Raw genomic sequence first — 19543 nt, 5'->3', positions numbered from 1 at the left:
TATTAGGTGTGCTGATGTGAAGCCTAACAGGGGTCTGTAGTAAGTTACACACTGTGTACACCAGCACATCATGTGGAATGGAATATTAAAACCTTTTTTTTTATATTGATTAAGAGTTATGGACCTATAAAACACATTTTAATATAAATGCAATCAATATCTGATATAGTTTTACTGATGTTATAAAGTTCAATATATATATCTTTGTTCTTCCACATTGATTACTGGTATTTGATCAGTATATATACCAGACCCATTGCTACATCCCTGTTTTGTTCAGTTGGCTTGTGATCTAATATTTTGTCCTGGATTAATGTATAATTAGATCATCCTGCCTTTAGATTTGGTTCCTAATATTCCATCAGGAATTCAATATATCAGAGATTTGGAGATTTTGTTTAGCAACTCAATCAAACAGTAATTGATTCTCTACCTAAAAGTCTCTGAGGACATCACCACTAGCCTAAGGCTGTGACCGAATGTTACCCCTTGCCTTGTGGGATAGGCATTCTATAATTCTTATATCAAAGAACAATTGTCTAATGACATGCAAGCAAACAAGACCTGAATATGGACCTGGAGTTCAACGACAGGTCTTAGACAATAACTTACTTTAATAAAAAGAATTAAACATTTTAACACATGATTTGAATATTTCAAAAGTTATTACATAGCCCCCAGGTTTTATTTATTAACTGCAGAAATCCAAATGATTGGTGTTTTCATCAATGGTTAAATGTTGCACCGCTCATTGAGATCCTCGATTATCACATTATCTCTCCCCTCTATACCCCCATTTACACAGTCAGTGGTCAGGAGGTGAACAATTGAATATCATAACAGACAAATGTGATGGGGGATTTACAAGTGAGAATTGCTTCATCAAAATGTCACGCTTTTCATCTGGGTATCAATTGCCAGTAAATAATTATGTATGTGCTCAGCTGGTTCGGATCCCATGACTAGTCCTCTGTTAGATCATAACTTATATACTATCATACTCACTGTGACACATGGTACAGGATAGTAGAGGGGATGGAACACTGTGGCTGAGTAGTTCAAAACCTAAATTGGACAGTTAATTGCCAGATACTGACAAAAGCTCTGGTTTTTCAACAGGTGATCTGGTTTTCCTACTCTACCGAATCCTAACTATTGTCCACACAATAATGTGAACATACCAGACACTTCATCATTTTTAAATTTTGACTTAATGAACGGGAGAGTAAATCCTCTGATTGGCTGAAGTAGCTGGTGGCTAACTCAATCTGAAGCACAATCAATTTCAGATAGTCTGTTGCAGAACAGAATACTGACCTCTGAATCTTTATGGTTAGGTGTTATTTTCAATTTGAGAACAATAAAATACAATTTGCAGATTGAAAATATTTCTGGTTACACATGATAACAAGGTGATAACAATCACTGTGATCGATAGTAATTGTGTAAAACGTTACCTGTTCATTTATTCCAAGGAATTGGACAACATGTTTTATTGACAAGATCAGAATTCATCTCCACATCACATTCAATTACATCAAATGTCAAAGCAGAGGCATACACAATTGATAGATTGACTTAAGCACTAACTAACCCTGGCATGCCCTGAATCGGAACAAAACAGCCGCCTTTCCAACAAGTCCTCTATTGAATTAAAATGATAAAATTTGATTTATATTCAGAAGAATCTTTTTAATCACAGTGCTCCAGTTACAAAAATCTTATCTAAATGAAATTGTAACAAATCGATCAGGTTCTCTAGAGAGTTGCATACCTTCATTAAAAACTTAATGTTTCTCTCGAGCAATGAAAACAGGATATCGTGGATGAGTAAGCCAAATACCAAAATGCAAACATGCTTAATTACAAACACAAATTCTGATCGGTATAGACTTATCAACACCCATTTAGTACATTGATTAGGAGTCCACTCAATCACACATGTAAATGATGATTCATTTAGTCACAGTACTAAGTAAATATCTCCTATATCATTGTAAGGAACTTCATACAGTATCACAATGTGCAATAACTTAAATCAAATAAATATTTTATCAGAACCTAATGTATCTATAAAGTTTTAAGTACATGTTAAAACCAATTTGAAACTGTGAAATATAGCTCATTACCTTGAGGTTGTGTTTCACAAATTACCCACGGTATGCTATAAAATTCTTATCTACTTTATGAATATCCTGTCTTTAAGAGTATTTTAATTAGATTGCAGTATGTGAAATTAAGCTTTAATTTCAATTATGGCTTTCAAATACAATCAACTATAAAGAAGGAAGAGTTATATATTCATATTTTCCTTTATATATTTTTAATAATCCAGGCAAAAGCCAGAAAAGTTTAATACAATTATGTATAATGTTAACAACATAAGAAATTTCAAACTGTTATAGTCAAAATTCACACTAAAGAAAAGAAGAGGTTTTTGAGCAAAAGGTTCAAAATACCGGTAGAAAAAAAACTTATTTCATCATTAAAGAAAGTTGTTTGTATAGTGTGCGTTATACAATTGATTCACTATGATAATGAAGACCCATTTGATTTTAACTGGCTGACAAGTTAAGTAAGAGGGATGAGGGAAGGTCAGATTTCACAGGATTAATTTAGCCAGCATCATCATACCATTAGGTTTGATCTAAATATAGGTATTGATTTTGTAGTAAAAGTAAAACAAACACTGACTTAGCATCAAACTGTGATCAGCAACTCAGTTTGTACAGCATTAATTTACTCCACATCAAATGGAGGTCATGTAACTACTGAACCACATTAGCAAAGTCATCAGCTCAATATTAAACATCCTAGACAAACACAGACTCAGCACTTCTGACTTGAGCAACAGAATCAATAAAGTTCATTTAACCTAGTGATAAAATGATTATCAAAATTGTAATCATAAGTCAATTCGTTGGCAATAGTATTTTCAATAAAATCATTTTTTTATAATGAATAAGTCATTGAATCTAAATAGAAAGTGGCATGCAATTGACTTAAAAATTAAAATTGATGAAGGTGATCATGAGTCATTAACTTCAAAATGATGAAGGTAATCATTGACTTCAAATTAATGAATGTGAGTCATTAACTCAATATTGATGAAGATCAGCTGAACATTGATAAACAGGCGACTTAAATTCAGAATTTAGTCAAATAACTTAATATCACGGGTCAGTCAGAGATCACCCCTGCACTGACTCAACATCAAACAGTGACTATGGCTATTGACTCAAATTGGAGAACTAAAGGTCCAATACATTAAACAGAGATTAGCATTCAACTCAAAATCAGAATTTAGTCAATGACTTAACATAGGATTTCATGCCGCCACTGACTCAACAATAATTTTTATAGACTCGGATGAACATTACATGACAGTTATTGAGATATGACTCAGCATCAAAAAGTTCTGACAAATCATACTGAGGCCAGTAAGACACATAAATAAATATCAGTTAAATAAATTATGTCACTTTTTTCTTTCTTTTGTCAGGATTTCAATCGTAAATGTGCAAAATATTATGCTTTACAATATGCAAGTATTCTCGACAAAATGAAATTAATAATTAAAGAAACGATCAGTCAGTTTGTTCAAAAATTGGCAGATAGGTAATACTAGATAGTCGACATTTTGTAATATTTGACCCCATGACAACCCTTCAATTGTAATCAGATCTATAGCAGTTAGCAGTAAGCCTACGAAGCCTACATCAATAACCAGCGCAATGCATCGTATGCACGTGCCAGCGACTAGGTTCCTGTCAAATGTCAAATCAACCTGGACTGTATGTAAATTGGCATGCAAAAATTCTGGCAAAGTTAAACAAGATAGAAAAAAATACTCCTCTAAGTTTGTTATTATCATGACAATGAAATACTTACCTCATGTTGAAGACCTGTCTTCAAATTACAATGCAGTGTCGCTGGACAACTTTTTCAACTGAATACACCAAGTTGCAGGTGCACGTTCAAGCACACCGGAAGTTGTTTTCTGCCTTATAAACATTAGCTCCGTAAAGCACATATTTTCAAATTAAAGCAAGCTTTCTTTTATTTTATCTTTGATAAATCTTATCAAAGACAGTTTTATTATTTCATATGAGATGATAAACTTATAACTTTAGATTATACTTATTTTTAACTGCCTGAAATTATTGCGCAACCTATTCACTGCGGACCTAAAAATGGCAGCCTCCATAGCTGAACGTGGAATGCTAGTGCAGAATGTTTGGAACTGTTTATGTTACGTTTAGACATTTAATAGGGTGACGAAATGAAGACGGTCTACTGTTGATAACTCGCTTAACATAATGGCGACATCTACACAGCGATCGGCACTTGCTGCTGACGACCATCTTGATGTAGAATTTTCCCAGTACATTTCGGCCCCATTAACAGAAGGTTGATGCTAATGTTTATATTTTTACACCATTGTTGGTGGAGAATAAGAGTGTGTTGTTTAAAACCATTACGTGAATCCATATCACATATTTAACTGTGTCCATGAAAGTATAGGACTAATTTGCATTCACTAAGATTCATTAGTTAACAATTAAAAATAAGTTCGGCCTAAGCCTTTGCGTACAACTTATGTTAGTATTGTTACCTATGAGAACCAGTCAGAGTTGTTAAATCCATGTAGCATTTAAAAGTTAATGTGGTTTGTTTATTTTTATATGTCTATCTGAGATAAATTTATTCAATTAAAGATAACACATACACATTATATAAATATACATTAATATTCATGATCAGTACATGCTCATTTCCATATTTGTCAACTATCACATTATTTTGTCATTGTCTTGAATCTCAATCCACCTGTAAAGTTGTTTTTTTAAGCAAGTTCATGATACAACAATACACAAATGCAGTGATAATATATAAAAATTAAAAGTGTGTTTCTTAACTTCTTTGTTGCAGAAAAAGCCGGATTTATGTACAGGTTAAAACAATTATTTGCAAGGAATGATGTCAAGGAACAGATACCAATGTTAAAGGAAGTAAGTCAACAATTCATGAAGTGTTTCTTTTTGACTTAAGCCATTTGTATGGCTTGAGTCATAGGCACTACTTTCAGTAACCTTTCAACTCAGTAATTTAAATGCCGTTGACCTATGACACGCTAATTTAAATGCCGTTGACCAGCTAATTTAAATGCGGTTGACCTATACTGTGTACTACATCTCACCCCTCTCCTCTAATTTAAATGCTGTTGATCTATACTGTGTACTACATCTCAATCCTCCCCCCCCCTCCTACTCCCCCTGTGCCTGCATGTGTGTAATGGCACCTAATACACAGCTAGGCTAGTACCTTACCTTCCAGTTGACTGCTGTCCACACAATCTATACACACTGGTGACTCCCCCATCTAACATAAACACATAATCTCTGTTACTGATCTTGCTATCTAAGTCTTATAGACCTAAAAGTTATAATTAAAAAAAAAATGAATTAATCATACTTTCTTTCTGTGTACTTTAAATAATGCTTCTGAAAACAGACCTGAGGTTAAAGACAATATAAGGCTGCCATTATGTGTGCATGGTTTTACTTGCATACATAAGTGAGCAACACAAGAGTGTAGTACAAAAAACTTTTTTTAATGAACATAAGACTTTTGCTTTCTTTATTTTAAAATCTTTTCTTTTATTTATAAGAATTTTGATAAAAAAATGTCAAATAAACATATATATTGGTTTTTCTGTGATCAGTTGAATATTGTTGAAATAATCTATATCAAAGTCGGTCACAAGACATTTGATTGCTGATAGATACACAAAGCTTTGAATTAAGCTTAATTTTCATATAACACACAGTATCTGTTTTCTGGGGAATAGAAATCTGCCTAACAGCTTAATGTTTTTATTATGAATTAGTCATATATTTATCATTAGAAAATTATTTTTTTTTTACTATAATGATAATTGTAAAAACAGAATGGTGTATCTTACAGCATTGTAATGTCATATAATCGACATAAATTAAAACTAAAAATCATTTTGAATTATATTAGCATTTGTGGCAATATTACATTTACATATATGGTTATAAGTGACACAAGTACATACATTCAGACCATGAAGTCAAATTATGGTTTACAATTTGATTTCTTCTAACATTTATGTAAACTAATGTTCAAAATGAAATATGTTGTTTGTATCTCGCTAGCTTAACAAAGATTCAACTTTGGAGGTGTCACTAAAATCATGAAATCCATATATACTTGTGCGGCATGATCATTTCTATGATTAATTTAATGGCCTTGAAATCATCTTTTTTGCCTTTTAGTGTTTCCCACAGCCCCGATTAGCATGGCGCTGCGCCGTGCCCTTTTTACCTGACGCCATGCCCCTATGACCTAACGCCGTGCCCAGTACACTTCTACTAAACTACCAAAATACCAGGAGTGGCTTAATAATTAAGTAAACAAAAAGAAGTGTGACCACTCCCTGACCTCCTGGCCAACACCCCAGTGGCCCTTATTAGCAGCCTTGGGCTATTTCCCCCTTGGCTTGTGGTGTCACTTTCAGGTCTGTGTATTACGTAAGCTGAAGTCAAGCAGCCCATCGGCAGCCTAGAAAACAATCAGCTGGCCTTTCAATAAGTTTTATGACTACAGCTAGTGAGCATTACTTCAAAAACAAATACTGCTTACAACTGTAAATGATTTACTCACGTTTTTAATGTTTAATAAGCCTATCTATATCGGATGGATGTCACAAGATTTGCAATCGTTTTGGGTGTATTGTAATAGTAGAACCGGAGGTATTGAATTTCAGGATTTTACTAATATTCACGTTTTAAAAATGAAAACGGTATTATTTCTTTTAGAATTTCGGTGTGTGAATTTATTTTTAGAAAAGATATCTTAACAATAATAAAATTATTAATAGCAAAGTAATTAAAATAAATCAAATTAAAAAGAAATCAATTTTTTTCTCTATCAGATTAAATTGAAATATTTTGCATACTACTCTAACACTTATCTGTATTTTCTTAATTTAGTGCTTGTAAATTTAGAACATTATTTTAATTAATTGTCCATTATTATGAAACATGTTATCTTATTCAAATCAATACAGTATTTTAAATATTAAATTAAAGATATATATTAAAATAAAGGTAATTGGATTGAAATAAAGGAATACATTTTGAATTTTCCCATTCTTTTAATTAATATAAATGAAATTTAGATCTTTATTGTGAATCAATTATAGTCATGATCATATGATCTGCAGATTACAATTTTCAAAATCATTTTTTTTCACTCAGAATAATTGAATAGATGTCCTGATATTACTTAGCAACTCAGAGAGTTTAAAGCATTTAAATGATATTAAGTTGAACCAGAATTAAAATAAACAACAAGACAGTTTTAAAGATTTTCCCTTGTATTGGAAGTCGTCGATATAACCTTTGTGCCCCTCTGATGGTTATTTATCGCGGTCAAGGTGCCCTTTTCAAAACCCAGCACCATGCCCTTTTTTTCCTGTGGGAAACACTACCTTTTCCTCAAATACACATGAAAATCATGAATAAAAAAAAACCCACTGAAACTGTATTTTCAGTACATCAGAATGAAATCACTGAATTTAATGAGACACTGTTTCATGGTTGATACCTTATTATTATTCAAATTATGATTGCAGAATTTACTCTTTGTGTTTATTCCCCATAATTATGCATGCTTCTTAGATTAAAACCCACGATCTAATTTTCATAAAACAGACTGAATTCCATCATTATGATAAAAACGGACACAAAACAGTGTTAAATTAACATACTTATGTTGAAATAAAAATACCTAAAAAAAGCTTCTATTACTTAATGATGGCTTGAAAAGTATACATGCAAATTAAAATGTATTTTGATATTTTCAACATTTACAAAATAATTTGAAATATAGATGGCTTATGATTTTGTGTAAAATACAGATAACCTTGAGTGAGTTCAGGTTGTAAATATTAATATAAGCATTGGCTCTCAGTTGGCATTCATAGTCAATATGAATACCAACTGGAGGGAGGCAAATTTCATGATGCGCTCTAGCTTTATTGACATTGCTAATGATACAAAAAAGCCTTTCAATCAATATCGATTAAATATGCAGGAATGAAAGAAATAATATGCATATGCACGAATAAGTTATATTTAGGATACTATCCAATTGATGTTGTCAGAGTAAATTGAAGATTGCCGTAAAGGGATTTAAAGGATATGATAAATACAAGGTACACATAATAACAAAATCTTGGAGTGACAAATGACATTTTTTTGCCATTTTCTCAAAAGAAAGAGAGAAGGAAATATTTATAAATCATTGACTCATGGTCGACCCTACTTTGTGATTTGCTATTTGTTTATCTATAATGAAATAAATTGTCATCTTATGATAGAGTGCTTGCATTTATAATACAACACTTTTACCTGGAATTTATAGTTGTCCAACTGGGAATTTACAAGATGTGTATGATATAATGTACACCAATATCAAATTCATTTATCTAAGGAATTGCAATGTTTTTGGATTATTGTATTGCATAACGCATGTTGGTTTTTTTTGAGTAGAAGGATATAGAAAATTAACTCTAAAAAAGTATATCAACAATTCATGAAGTGTTTCTTTTTTTAATTGTTTTCAATGAAGGAAAAAGAATGTTCCTTTATGGCTTTAATTTTCTATCTACATTTGATGACACTGCGCCATGTATACATGTATCAATATTTTAGTATCTTTTGAAAATGATTTATAGCAATGAACAATATTATCCATCATATGATTACAATATATTTATAGTCTAGTCACCCTACGCTTAACCTCAAAGAAATTGCAACAGAAACAATTCAAGCTAAAAAGTATCAATTACCGGTATGACACCTTAAGCACATCCTCAAAATTGACAAAAATACAAAGGGGAAATATTGAAAATTGAAATATGTTGATTTAAGCATATAGATTATATAGGGAACAAAGAAAGATATCTCTGTATATAAGACAAATACAGAGGATGATGTAAATACTACGCATATGTATGTATAAATGTAGTAAATGTACAAGAACTTGTAAGTGTTATAAAATATACTCGTTAAAAAGGTAAATGATTGAACAAGAATGTATTTTGCAATAGAAATTATTCACTGCATTCTATCAAAATCTACCTGCGATTTCTGCTTACCATTAAACATGCATAAACGAAGAATATACTCAAATGAGATATCCAGCCAGATATTTATGTTATATAACTAGCTGTTAGGTTTCTCAAAACAAATCAAAATCTAGCAGCGTCTACAAACAAAATTGAAATATTTAGAAACCTGAAACATGGCTATTTTATTTTACTGAAATATTCAGATAAATTTATTTATATCATAGCATAATTATATTTTTTTTAAACATTTCTTTTTTTTCGCTTCGTTTATGATATTGGATTATGAAATGACCGACTTTCATGTGCCATATTTTTTGCATTTATTAATTCAACCGGCATGTATCGTGTGTCTTTTCTTTCATTTTTAGAAGGCAGGGATCTTTAATGTCTATGTTTTAATTTGTGAACATTCTCTTTCCTGCAAATTATTTCATCTGAAGAATTTAATGTTATATTTTTGTTGATTGCACAGTATTTCTAAACAAAGAATAGAAAATTAGCAGAAAATGCATTGTCTCTAAATATATTTAGTGGCTTTCCCTAATATATTCATTGCCTCTAAGTCAACTCGCCCAACACGTTTCCAATGTAATTTTTAGAAGTGGTTTGATGTTTTCCTTTATAAATGTATTTATTTGATCCACAATTAGAATTTATAATGAAAAAAGATGTGTTTTTTTTCAATTATTGTACTGACATAATTAACATTGTGTGTAATGTTTTTTTAATTAATGTTTAGTTCATCCCAAAAGTGGGAAAATTGTAAAACCTAACTAAGAAAATGCTTTTAGAACTTTTTCCTATTTTTCATCAACTTTTAGTATTTTCAGAGCTGGTTTAACTAGCACATTATGGCAAAATAACTTTAATGATTATTTTAGACCATATGATATTAAACAAACAGATTTTCATGGATTTTTCGCTTTTGACATACAAGTTTTGACCTTAAAAATCTATATTTCCCCTTTATCTGATAACAGTTCGGTTTAAGCCATATAATGATAACTGAAAACTCTTGAATTGTTTCTGTTGCAGTTACTTTGAGGTTTGGCCATTTTTAGCGTAGCGTGACTAGACTATATACACCATGTTTGTAATCTTTTAACATTTAAATTTACTTATTTTTACCATTGGAAAAATACTGTTATCTTTTTTCCACAATATCATTGCTATTTCCAATCATGCAGCACTTTGTGATTTTATTACATTGATGTTGTTGTATAACAGATGTGTGCTGGTTTAAAAGAACAGCTGCCAGATGATGAACTGACTCTACCATTACAAGTGCTGGTCAATATCTATCTCAACTGTCAACCTAAACACCCCGTCAAACGAATACTGGCCAGGTATGAAATTACAACAGAGTGATACTCAAACATATATATAATCACCAGATTTCACTGACAGTAATATACTCATTGTCATTTTCGTAATAACAAGATCATGATTGTAATAAAAAAAAATTATTATGAAAATTTATTATTAGATTAGGTCATGCAAGTTCAAAGAGGTTGAGGAAAGCCAGAGTACCCGGATATCTTAAGATTTTTTTCAAATGTAATTTTTTTTTTTTTTTTGTAGCACTTTCCAAAATTATCCCCCTTGCATCAGAGACAAGGTGGATAGGATTTTGACAGAACACATACAGACAAAAATATCTACCAATCAGGTGACAGTCAAGACTGACCAGAGGTCATTAGTGGACATGGTGTCATGTCTGATGGAAAACTTCAAACTAGGTAAGAAATGAAATAAATAAATAAATAAAACTTGAACTTAAACTTGAACTGGATTATTTATCCAAGAGTTTTTGTGGTGTGTATGAAGTAAATTGTTTGGTTAAACATGAAATGTCTGTTCAGTAGAAATTTTTGTTGTTTTCATAGTTGCTGTTGTATAACAAATATAAAAGTAACAAATTGGTTTTATACCTCATTGAAGTGCAGTGTCTCATGGACCGGCAACAAATGTTTCTACCCATGAAATACTTCAACAGTTCAAACCATGAAAGAAAGTAGTACCCACAATTATTTTATGTTACACAGTATGTGAAAGTGTTTGATTTTCAGTAAAGAGTATTTGATAATGAAATATTGCTGATTATGAATTATGACTGTTTTCGGTTCCTGCAAATGTTTTGAATCAATTTATCAAAACTTGTTTGAACTTGTATTTGTAGGTGAACACTGCCTTGGTTGTATTGGTCTGCCAGGTAAGTAGTAGGTACTATATATCCAGTAAATGATTTATAATATATATAATAAAGAGCAAAATTCTTATTATTATTATAATCAAGTCCAACCATTTGGAAATTTTATGTATGTAATGATGAATTTTACATGTACCCAGTAATAACAATATTTTTTATCTAGTTTAACATTTTATCCTTTTTACTTTTCAGTTTTGAAGTTTCTAAGTGAAGCGTTATCTCAATTCATCAATCTTTTCAGGTACAGTATTATATTATAATGTTTGTGTGTTTTACAACATAAAGTGTATCTGTCCATTATAAACTGCCAAGTTGTTTTGGTTGTTAAAATTCTCATCATTAATAAGTAATTAGTTTTGAAGCTGGAATACAGATTTTAATTCACTTTGTTTTAATTTTAAGTTTCCACAACATTGTGTAATGATTTAACATTCAATGCTTCAAGGTTTCAGCTTATGTATAATAAATTCTTCATAAATTTACTATAAGATGATCATTGTAAAGTTGTACCTTTTCCTTTCAGTAAAAGCATCTCTCCAGTCAAACAGAATGAGTTGATGCACAGTTGCCTAGCAACCCTACAAACAACCAATAGAATGCTACAGAAGTGTCACATGGCTTTAATGGAGACTTTGACCAAATCTGAATCACAGGAAAGCTTCCAAAGATATGCCAGTGCCTTTATGGTATCTAATATGGAAGTACTCGGATCAGGTACTGTCAGACACTTCCCAAAGTTAGACAATTAGTTATTTACACTCTATATTATTTTCAGTAAGGGAAAATAAACCACTCCACAGAAAAAAATTAGATAAATCAGACATTTAAGCTTCAATGAAAAACCCATTAAAAGAAGTTTCAGCTATGAAACTATTGAGATTTTTCCAGAACTCTAGATTGTGAATTCCTTTGGATACCTCACCAAAGACAGAGTTTTGTGACTTATTGTTTTTAATTTACCTTATTTTGTAGAGAACTTTATGTTGGACTGTAAGACCAGTTGTGGTATGAATCTAGCCTTGCTTCTTAAGCTGATCTGTCCACAGGAGGTTGTGTCACAGGTAAAGAAAACCAAAGAACCAACAATTAACAGTTCTCAATAAAGATGGAATCCTTGGCCACGAAATGATTAAAGCGCTTTGTAAACATTTAGATTGTCATGGTAGTAAGATTTTCAAACAGTGGTTTCTTTTATTTTTTTTTTAAATCTATAAGGATACAAAACTCTTCAAATATAAACCAATTTCATTGAAACAGAAAGTTTGGTACCATAATATAACCATGGTTATACATTTATGCATTTTCTTTGAACTTCAATTGTCATGGTAACAGACTGTTGGAATAATTGTTTCGTTTCATTGTTCATTTAATTGCTAATAACTTTAAATCTGTAAGCATATGAAGCATGGTAGTTAGATTTATCATTTATTGATAGTAACAAATTTTAGCTTATTTCTTTAGCCCACCAATGTGTATTGATTTCTGTACAATTACTTTTTTTGTAATCTGTTATCCTTGTCTATTCCAGTTATTAGTTTATGGACATGCCTTGTAACTATTTCTGACCATTCCAGTTATTACCAACTGTATTACGGAGACCCCAGTGCCAAGCCCCTCGGTACCCATGGTTAGAGACCCTGCATACCCAGAACACACTGACTCCTACCAGTCACCTCTGTATGTGTTATGGCCTGTTTGCACACCTCGATCCAGCTGACCTCCTGTATGAGTTCTCCGACAATGCCTGTCTCTTAATGGACGTTTTCCCAGATGAATTTCTCAAGCTGAATTCTCAGTAAGTCTATCATTAAGCTGCATTCTTAATAATTTCACTGATTTTTATACTAAACCATTGTGAAAGTTGTTTATAACCTTGAAAGGTCAATCAGATTTTACTACAAGTTGAATGTTGTTAAAGATGCTCCATCGCTGACAAGTGGTGTTTTTTCACTATCAAAAACAGAAGCAGACGATTAAGTATTTTTCTTCAGTCACAAAAGTTACTTACTTTACACCATTACCACCAAGTTTGAGCTTCTAATTTTATTTCAAGTTAAAATTACAAAAAAATGATTAATTGTATCGCGAAAAAAATCCATGGCACTATATTCTATATGGAATAAAGTACTGATTGTGCATGCACCGAAAGCAAAATAAATTATCTTTTATTATTTTTTGTGTTAATTAGACATATATACACACGATTAAACACCAATTATTCTTCAAGTGATGAATAGCATTTATGCTCTGTCGGCGGTGAAGCATCTTTAAAGTTTGATTGCTTGGTGACTTATTGAGTTGCCATTCAAAGGAAAAATAACTGTTGAAGTAGCTTTTAACATTAAGATATTTCATTTTATCACATAATCCGCCTGATATTCAGTTATTTCGCCCATGTAATATTTTTGCATATGTCACTAGTGTAATATGACTTGGAATGATTGCCATTAGCTGGAAATTCATTATGCCGTCAGACAGAAACAATAAAGTGACGTCATGAAAAATGACGTGATGTCAAGATTACGAGGACGGTGGGACAAAATGGCAGCTTCTGCTGGATTTTCAAAATACATTTTGACGTAAATTCTTTATTATGTGTGTATTTGTAGTTATGTAATAAAAAGTATCTTAAATTTGTGTTCATTTCATATGCGATTTTATGAAACTCGCCTCAAAGTTTTAATTTTTGCTCGCCAAGGCTCGCAAAAATAAAAACTTCTTAGACTTGTTTCATAAAATCTCATATGAAATGATCACTTATGAAAGATCCTATATATATTATTTTGAATTGTTTTTCTTTTAAAAGTAAAAGACTGTAATGTTACTAACAGGTGTGAGGATACAGGCAGCAAGCTGCTGTTGGCCAAGTCAATATGTCTGTGGACTGTCCGCGCCAGGTAATCTTTGTCTATTTCAAATCAATTTATTGTCAAAATTATTTTTGTTGTCATTTGTTTTCCATTTTTAGATAAATAACTACCTACAATATTTAGCTTACTTGTATTGTTGTTTGATAGTGCCTGTTTAAAGACTGACTGTGTCCCACCTTCAATGAGGTCAAGGTTGAAAGGTGATGAGGTTACGTTACAGAAAATCCTACAGTATGTTTGGGCCACCTGGGAAGATACTGTGGATGTAAGTACTGTACTTTACTGCTATGCGACAGGAACTGAGATGTGAAAACTCAAAGAGAAGGTTATGTTATAGATAGCAAGAAATTGTCTATCATATTGAAAAACTCAAAGAAAAGTTTATGTTATAGATAGCAAGAAGTCGTCTATCATATTGAAAACTCAAAGAAAAGGTTATGTTATAGATAGCAAGAAATCGTCTATCATATTGAAAACCCAAAGAAAAGGCTATGTTATAGATAGCAAGAAATTGTCTATCATATTGAAAACTCAAAGAAAAGGCTATGTTATAGATAGCAAGAAATTGTCTATCATATTGAAAACTCAAAGAAAAGGTTATGTTATAGATAGCAAGAAATCGTCTATCATATTGAAAACTCAAAGAAAGGGCTATGTTATAGATAGCAAGAAATCGTCTATCATATTGATATAAATGTGTCTATAACTGTGTACTACATGTTAAATTTTCTTGTACAGGCAATAAGGTTAAATGCAAGGGACACCTTCACAAATTCACTGAAAGTTCACGCCCTGGCTCAACAGACAGGTAAGAAATATTTTCTGTGACAAAGTGAAATATCTACAGTTTGAAATAAAATGAAAACAGTTTATATAAAAAAGAATACGCAATACTAGGCATCTAGTTGACCCTTGACCTTTAGTGGTTTCAAACCATCATGAGAAATCTGCAGAGTCAAAACGTATGACAAAAAGAAATATGCTTCAAACCCGAAAAACATACCCTCAGGGGTCTACTGGATGCCCTATCAATATTTGTCTACTAAATGTTTTGGGAACTTTACCATTATATTTTGATCTTGTTTTGTTTTATATAATTTTGAAAATATGCGACATTTATATCCGAATCTTTTTCTCTAGAACCCAGCCAGGATCATTTTCTGTTAGAACTTGCCCGTACTCTGATTTTGAACATCAGTTGGTCATGTAAGGGGAAGTATGGTAGTCTGTGTGGCATTGTGGGATATGTCGGCACCACCCACTTCCTGTCTGTGTTACCCAGCATGCCGAGGGACATACTGGAGCAGATGAAGGAGCAAACTTTAGCCTGTTATGTAAGTAAAATACTTTTGAGTTACAGTAATTGGTCAATAATGTTAACTTGTTCAGTTGATCTAGGTGTTGAACAGGGAAAATACATATTCCTGTCAAGTGCCCCGACCAGGAATCGAACCTGGGTCTCCGGTGTGGAAATCTACCGCTCTACCGACTGAGCCATAGAAGCATGCTCCGTCAGCTGAGTGAAAGAGACGGTATTTAACAGTATGTACAAACCACACCGACCCGCTCCTTTTAGACTACTCCGACTGTTTTTCTTGAAATTTCCTAAATCTCAAACCGAGACTCTTTAACCACCTTCCATGGGTTATTTAGTTGGGTGCCAATGTAGAAGAACAGGGAAAATGTGATTTCCTGTCAAGTGCCCCGACCAGGAATCAAACCCCGGTCTCTGATGGGAAATCTACGACACTGCTGACTGAGCCAAAGAAGCATGCTCCGTCAGCTGAGTGACAGAGACCGTATTTTACACTGTGTACAAACCACACCGACACGCTACTTTTACATAGGGATATAGCATTCATATAGCAACCACTGCTGGTCATCAGGGAGTTATCTTAGCACTCCTCAAATGTTTCCATGATTGTGGATAAAAGTTGTGTTATAGTCCCTGAGGAAAGCATCAGTAACCTGTATTATAAATGAATTTTATGACCACAATACCATATCTTTACAATTAACTTGTATCCAGGTACATTAACTCAAATTGTTCAGCTCAAAGTTTTTGGGATGACCCTAACAAATTCAAGAAATCAAAGTTTTAGAAATGGAAGTTAAGAGTTTCAAAGCATTAGATATTATCTAATAATTCAATTTTGCTTGCAACAAGTATTTTCATTGGCTTAAAAATTTACTTTATCTGCCGAAAAAAGCGTCACTGTTTTTATCTTTGCTTCTGATTGGTTGAGATAATGGTGTACTGATTTCATGAAAAAAAATCCCAAAATTATTTAGATTTTGAAAAGATTTTTCATTAGTAAATTGAAATATAAGGATTAATTTGAATATATTTTTGATGTTATGGAGATATCACACAAAGGTCTGAGTGTACTCTCATCATACACCGCTTCACTGTTTATTAGCACAATAAAACTTTTATGTTATGTCTCCATAATACAAAAAATCTATTCAAGTTAATCCTCAATTATTGGAAGATATAACCAAAGGAACTATGAAATGTATATTCATATTTGTGCTTAATTTCTGTTTAGGCAAGTGAGCTTTATCAGAAGATATGTGAGGCCCACCAGAGGGAAACAAATGAGGCCCATCAAGGGGAGATAAATGGTGACCTCCAGACTAAGTGGCTGAAACTGTGGGTGAACCCTGTCCTAGAGGTGTTGTCAGGGAACCATAAACTCCACAAACTCCACATCATGGAGGTACAGGTCAAACGTTATCATTAAAAACTTAACATCATGGAGGTACAGGTCAAACGTTATCATTAAAAACTCCACATCATGGGGGTACAGGTCAAACGTTATCATTAAAAACTCCACATCATGGAGGTACAGGTCAAACGTTATCATTAAAAACTCCACATCATGGAGGTACAGGTCAAATGTTATCATTAAAAACTTCACATCATGGAGGTACAGGTCAAACGTTATCATTAAAAACTTAATCATGGAGGTACAGATCAAATGTTATCATTAAAAACTCCACATCATGGAGGTACAGGTCAAATGTTATCATTAAAAACTCCACATCATGGAGGTACAGGTCAAATGTTATAATTAAAAACTCCACATCATGGAGGTACAGGTCAAATGTTATCATTAAAAACTCCACATCATGGAGGTACAGGTCAAATGTTATCATTAAAAACTTCACATCATGGAGGTACAGGTCAAATGTTATCATTAAAAACTTCACATCATGGAGGTACAGGTCAAATGTTATCATTAAAAACTCACATCATGGAGGTACAGTCAAATGTATCATTAAAACTTCACATCATGGAGGTACAGGTCAAATGTTATCATTAAAAACTTCACATCATGGAGGTACAGGTCAAACGTTATCATTCAAAACTTCACATCATGGAGGTACAGGTCAAAAGTTATCATTAAAAACTTCACATCATGGAGGTACAGGTCAAATGTTATCATTAAAAACTCTACATCATGGAGGTACAGGTCAAATGTTATCATTAAAAACTTCACATCATGGAGGTACAGGTCAAATGTTATCATTAAAAACTTCACATCATGGAGGTACAGGTCAAACGTTATCATTAAAAACTCTACATCATGGAGGTACAGGTCAAATGTTATCATTAAAAACTTCACATCATGGAGGTACAGGTCAAACTTTATCATTAAAAACTTCACATCATGGAGGTACAGGTCAAATGTTATCATTAAAAACTTCACATCATGGAGGTACAGGTCAAATGTTATCATTAAAAACTTCACATCATGGAGGTACAGGTCAAATGTTATCATTAAAAACTTCACATCATGGAGGTACAGGTCAAATGTTATCATTAAAAACTCTACATCATGGAGGTACAGGTCAAATGTTATCATTAAAAACTTCACATCATGGAGGTACAGGTCAAATGTTATCATTAAAAACTCTACATCATGGAGGTACAGGTCAAATGTTATCATTAAAAACTTCACATCATGGAGGTACAGGTCAAATGTTATCATTAAAAACTTCACATCATGGAGGTACAGGTCAAATGTTATCATCAAATGTCAATATGTTTGAGACCTATTTTTAGAAATATTTGTTTAAAAGATCAACAGACACACTCCTATGATATTTTCCAGGAGACTTTAACTCAACAGAAGCAAAAGTAATACTGATAGTAAATAGTTGTTAGGGTTGTATCTACCGCGTAGGTAGAGTATATACAAGGGTAAACCAAGAAAAACATCTATACCACTGGTCTTTAGCTGATCTTTATTAAGATATTTAGATAATCATTTCAATACAAAAGAGAGAAATTTTTGCAGTGTAGTAATGTATAGAAGAAACAAACAAAAGACATATTAACACATTTATACTCCCACAGTACATCCTGCCCAAACTGTTGAAGAATGGCAAGACAACACTTTACCACATGGTGCAGCAGCTGACTAGAGACACAAGTAAAGGTAACAAAAACATCTAACTAACAAGTTACATTAAAATAAGTGTAATAAATTAAAACTCCAGTGCAATCTTTATTTTTGGGGGTTGAAAATGCTGAAAAAAACATTTGATCAGTATTTTACAAATTAACAATTTTGTCAAAACACCATGTCTGAAATCAAATTTGATAAACGAAAGATATGCAAACCATTAGCGAAAATATTTGATGAATAACAAAAAAATATACTAGTTTATGAGGTGCTTTGATTTGTTAGATTCCTCAGATCATCGCCTTGGAGCCTTAGTGACCTGTCTTAGGCGAGCTCGTGTAATGGGCTTACTTCAAAATCAGGAGTCTGGGTCAGAGGAATGTTTGTATGGTGCTGTTAGTGTAACAGTAATCAAACAGGCCATGGCTCACAATGACGAACAGGTAAATCAGGGTCACATCAATGCTTGTATGAATTTGCTGATGTATTTCGAATCTTCGTATCACACTGTCATTGTCAAAAATGACTAAAATTATGGTTTGATAAGGCAAATTTAATAAATTAAAATCATTGAGCGTTACATTTCATTGAATTTTTATTAGCTCACCTGGCCGGAAGGGCCGGTGAGCTTATGTCATGGCGCGGTGTCCGTCGCCCGTCGGCGTCCATCGTCGGTCTGTCCGTCAACATTTCCTTTAAATCGCTACTTGTCATAGAGTTCTGCATGGATTCTAACCAAATTTGGCCACAAACATCCTTGGGGGAAGGGGAACAGAACTTGTATAAATTTTGGCTCTGACCCCCCCGGGGGCAGGAGGAGCGGGGCCCAATAGGGGAAATAGAGGTAAATCCTATAAATCGCTACTTGTCCTAGAGTTCTGCATGGATT

At 32.7% G+C, this 19543-nt stretch overlaps 2 protein-coding genes across 8 annotated transcripts in view; one reads left to right on the top strand and one right to left on the bottom strand.

Moving 5' to 3' along the window:
* Positions 1-4004, bottom strand: part of LOC138318978 (pleckstrin homology domain-containing family H member 1-like) — a 177249-nt gene extending 173245 nt beyond the window's left edge. For 2 of the 3 annotated variants that reach the window (XM_069261834.1, XM_069261841.1), the window contains exon 1: positions 3892-3998. The gene's annotated coding sequence lies outside the window, so the exon portion shown is untranslated. Of the gene's footprint in view, positions 1-3891 lie in introns of all 3 variants that reach the window. The other variant, XM_069261837.1, reaches the window with a different exon arrangement.
* A 190-nt stretch (positions 4005-4194) lies between these two features.
* LOC138318975 (tRNA (32-2'-O)-methyltransferase regulator THADA-like) overlaps positions 4195-19543 on the top strand; it is a 121898-nt gene continuing 106549 nt past the window's right edge. For all 5 annotated transcript variants that reach the window (XR_011207936.1, XM_069261830.1, XM_069261829.1 and 2 more), the window contains exons 1-16: positions 4195-4410; positions 4933-5012; positions 10391-10509; positions 10745-10902; positions 11343-11375; positions 11565-11613; positions 11896-12086; positions 12345-12433; positions 12947-13167; positions 14204-14269; positions 14390-14507; positions 14981-15050; positions 15383-15576; positions 16792-16962; positions 18606-18687; positions 18940-19097. Coding sequence is in view for 4 of the 5 variants with exons in the window: in XM_069261830.1 (XP_069117931.1) it covers positions 4320-4410; positions 4933-5012; positions 10391-10509; positions 10745-10902; positions 11343-11375; positions 11565-11613; positions 11896-12086; positions 12345-12433; positions 12947-13167; positions 14204-14269; positions 14390-14507; positions 14981-15050; positions 15383-15576; positions 16792-16962; positions 18606-18687; positions 18940-19097 (1890 nt within the window). In the remaining variant the exon portion in view is untranslated. The remainder of the gene's footprint in view (positions 4411-4932; positions 5013-10390; positions 10510-10744; positions 10903-11342; positions 11376-11564; positions 11614-11895; positions 12087-12344; positions 12434-12946; positions 13168-14203; positions 14270-14389; positions 14508-14980; positions 15051-15382; positions 15577-16791; positions 16963-18605; positions 18688-18939; positions 19098-19543) is intronic.

Source organism: Argopecten irradians, chromosome 3 (assembly GCF_041381155.1).
Source record: "Argopecten irradians isolate NY chromosome 3, Ai_NY, whole genome shotgun sequence".
Lineage (NCBI taxonomy): Eukaryota > Metazoa > Mollusca > Bivalvia > Pectinida > Pectinidae > Argopecten > Argopecten irradians.
Note: the sequence above shows the minus strand (reverse complement) of the source record. Positions and strands in the feature narration are given on the sequence as shown.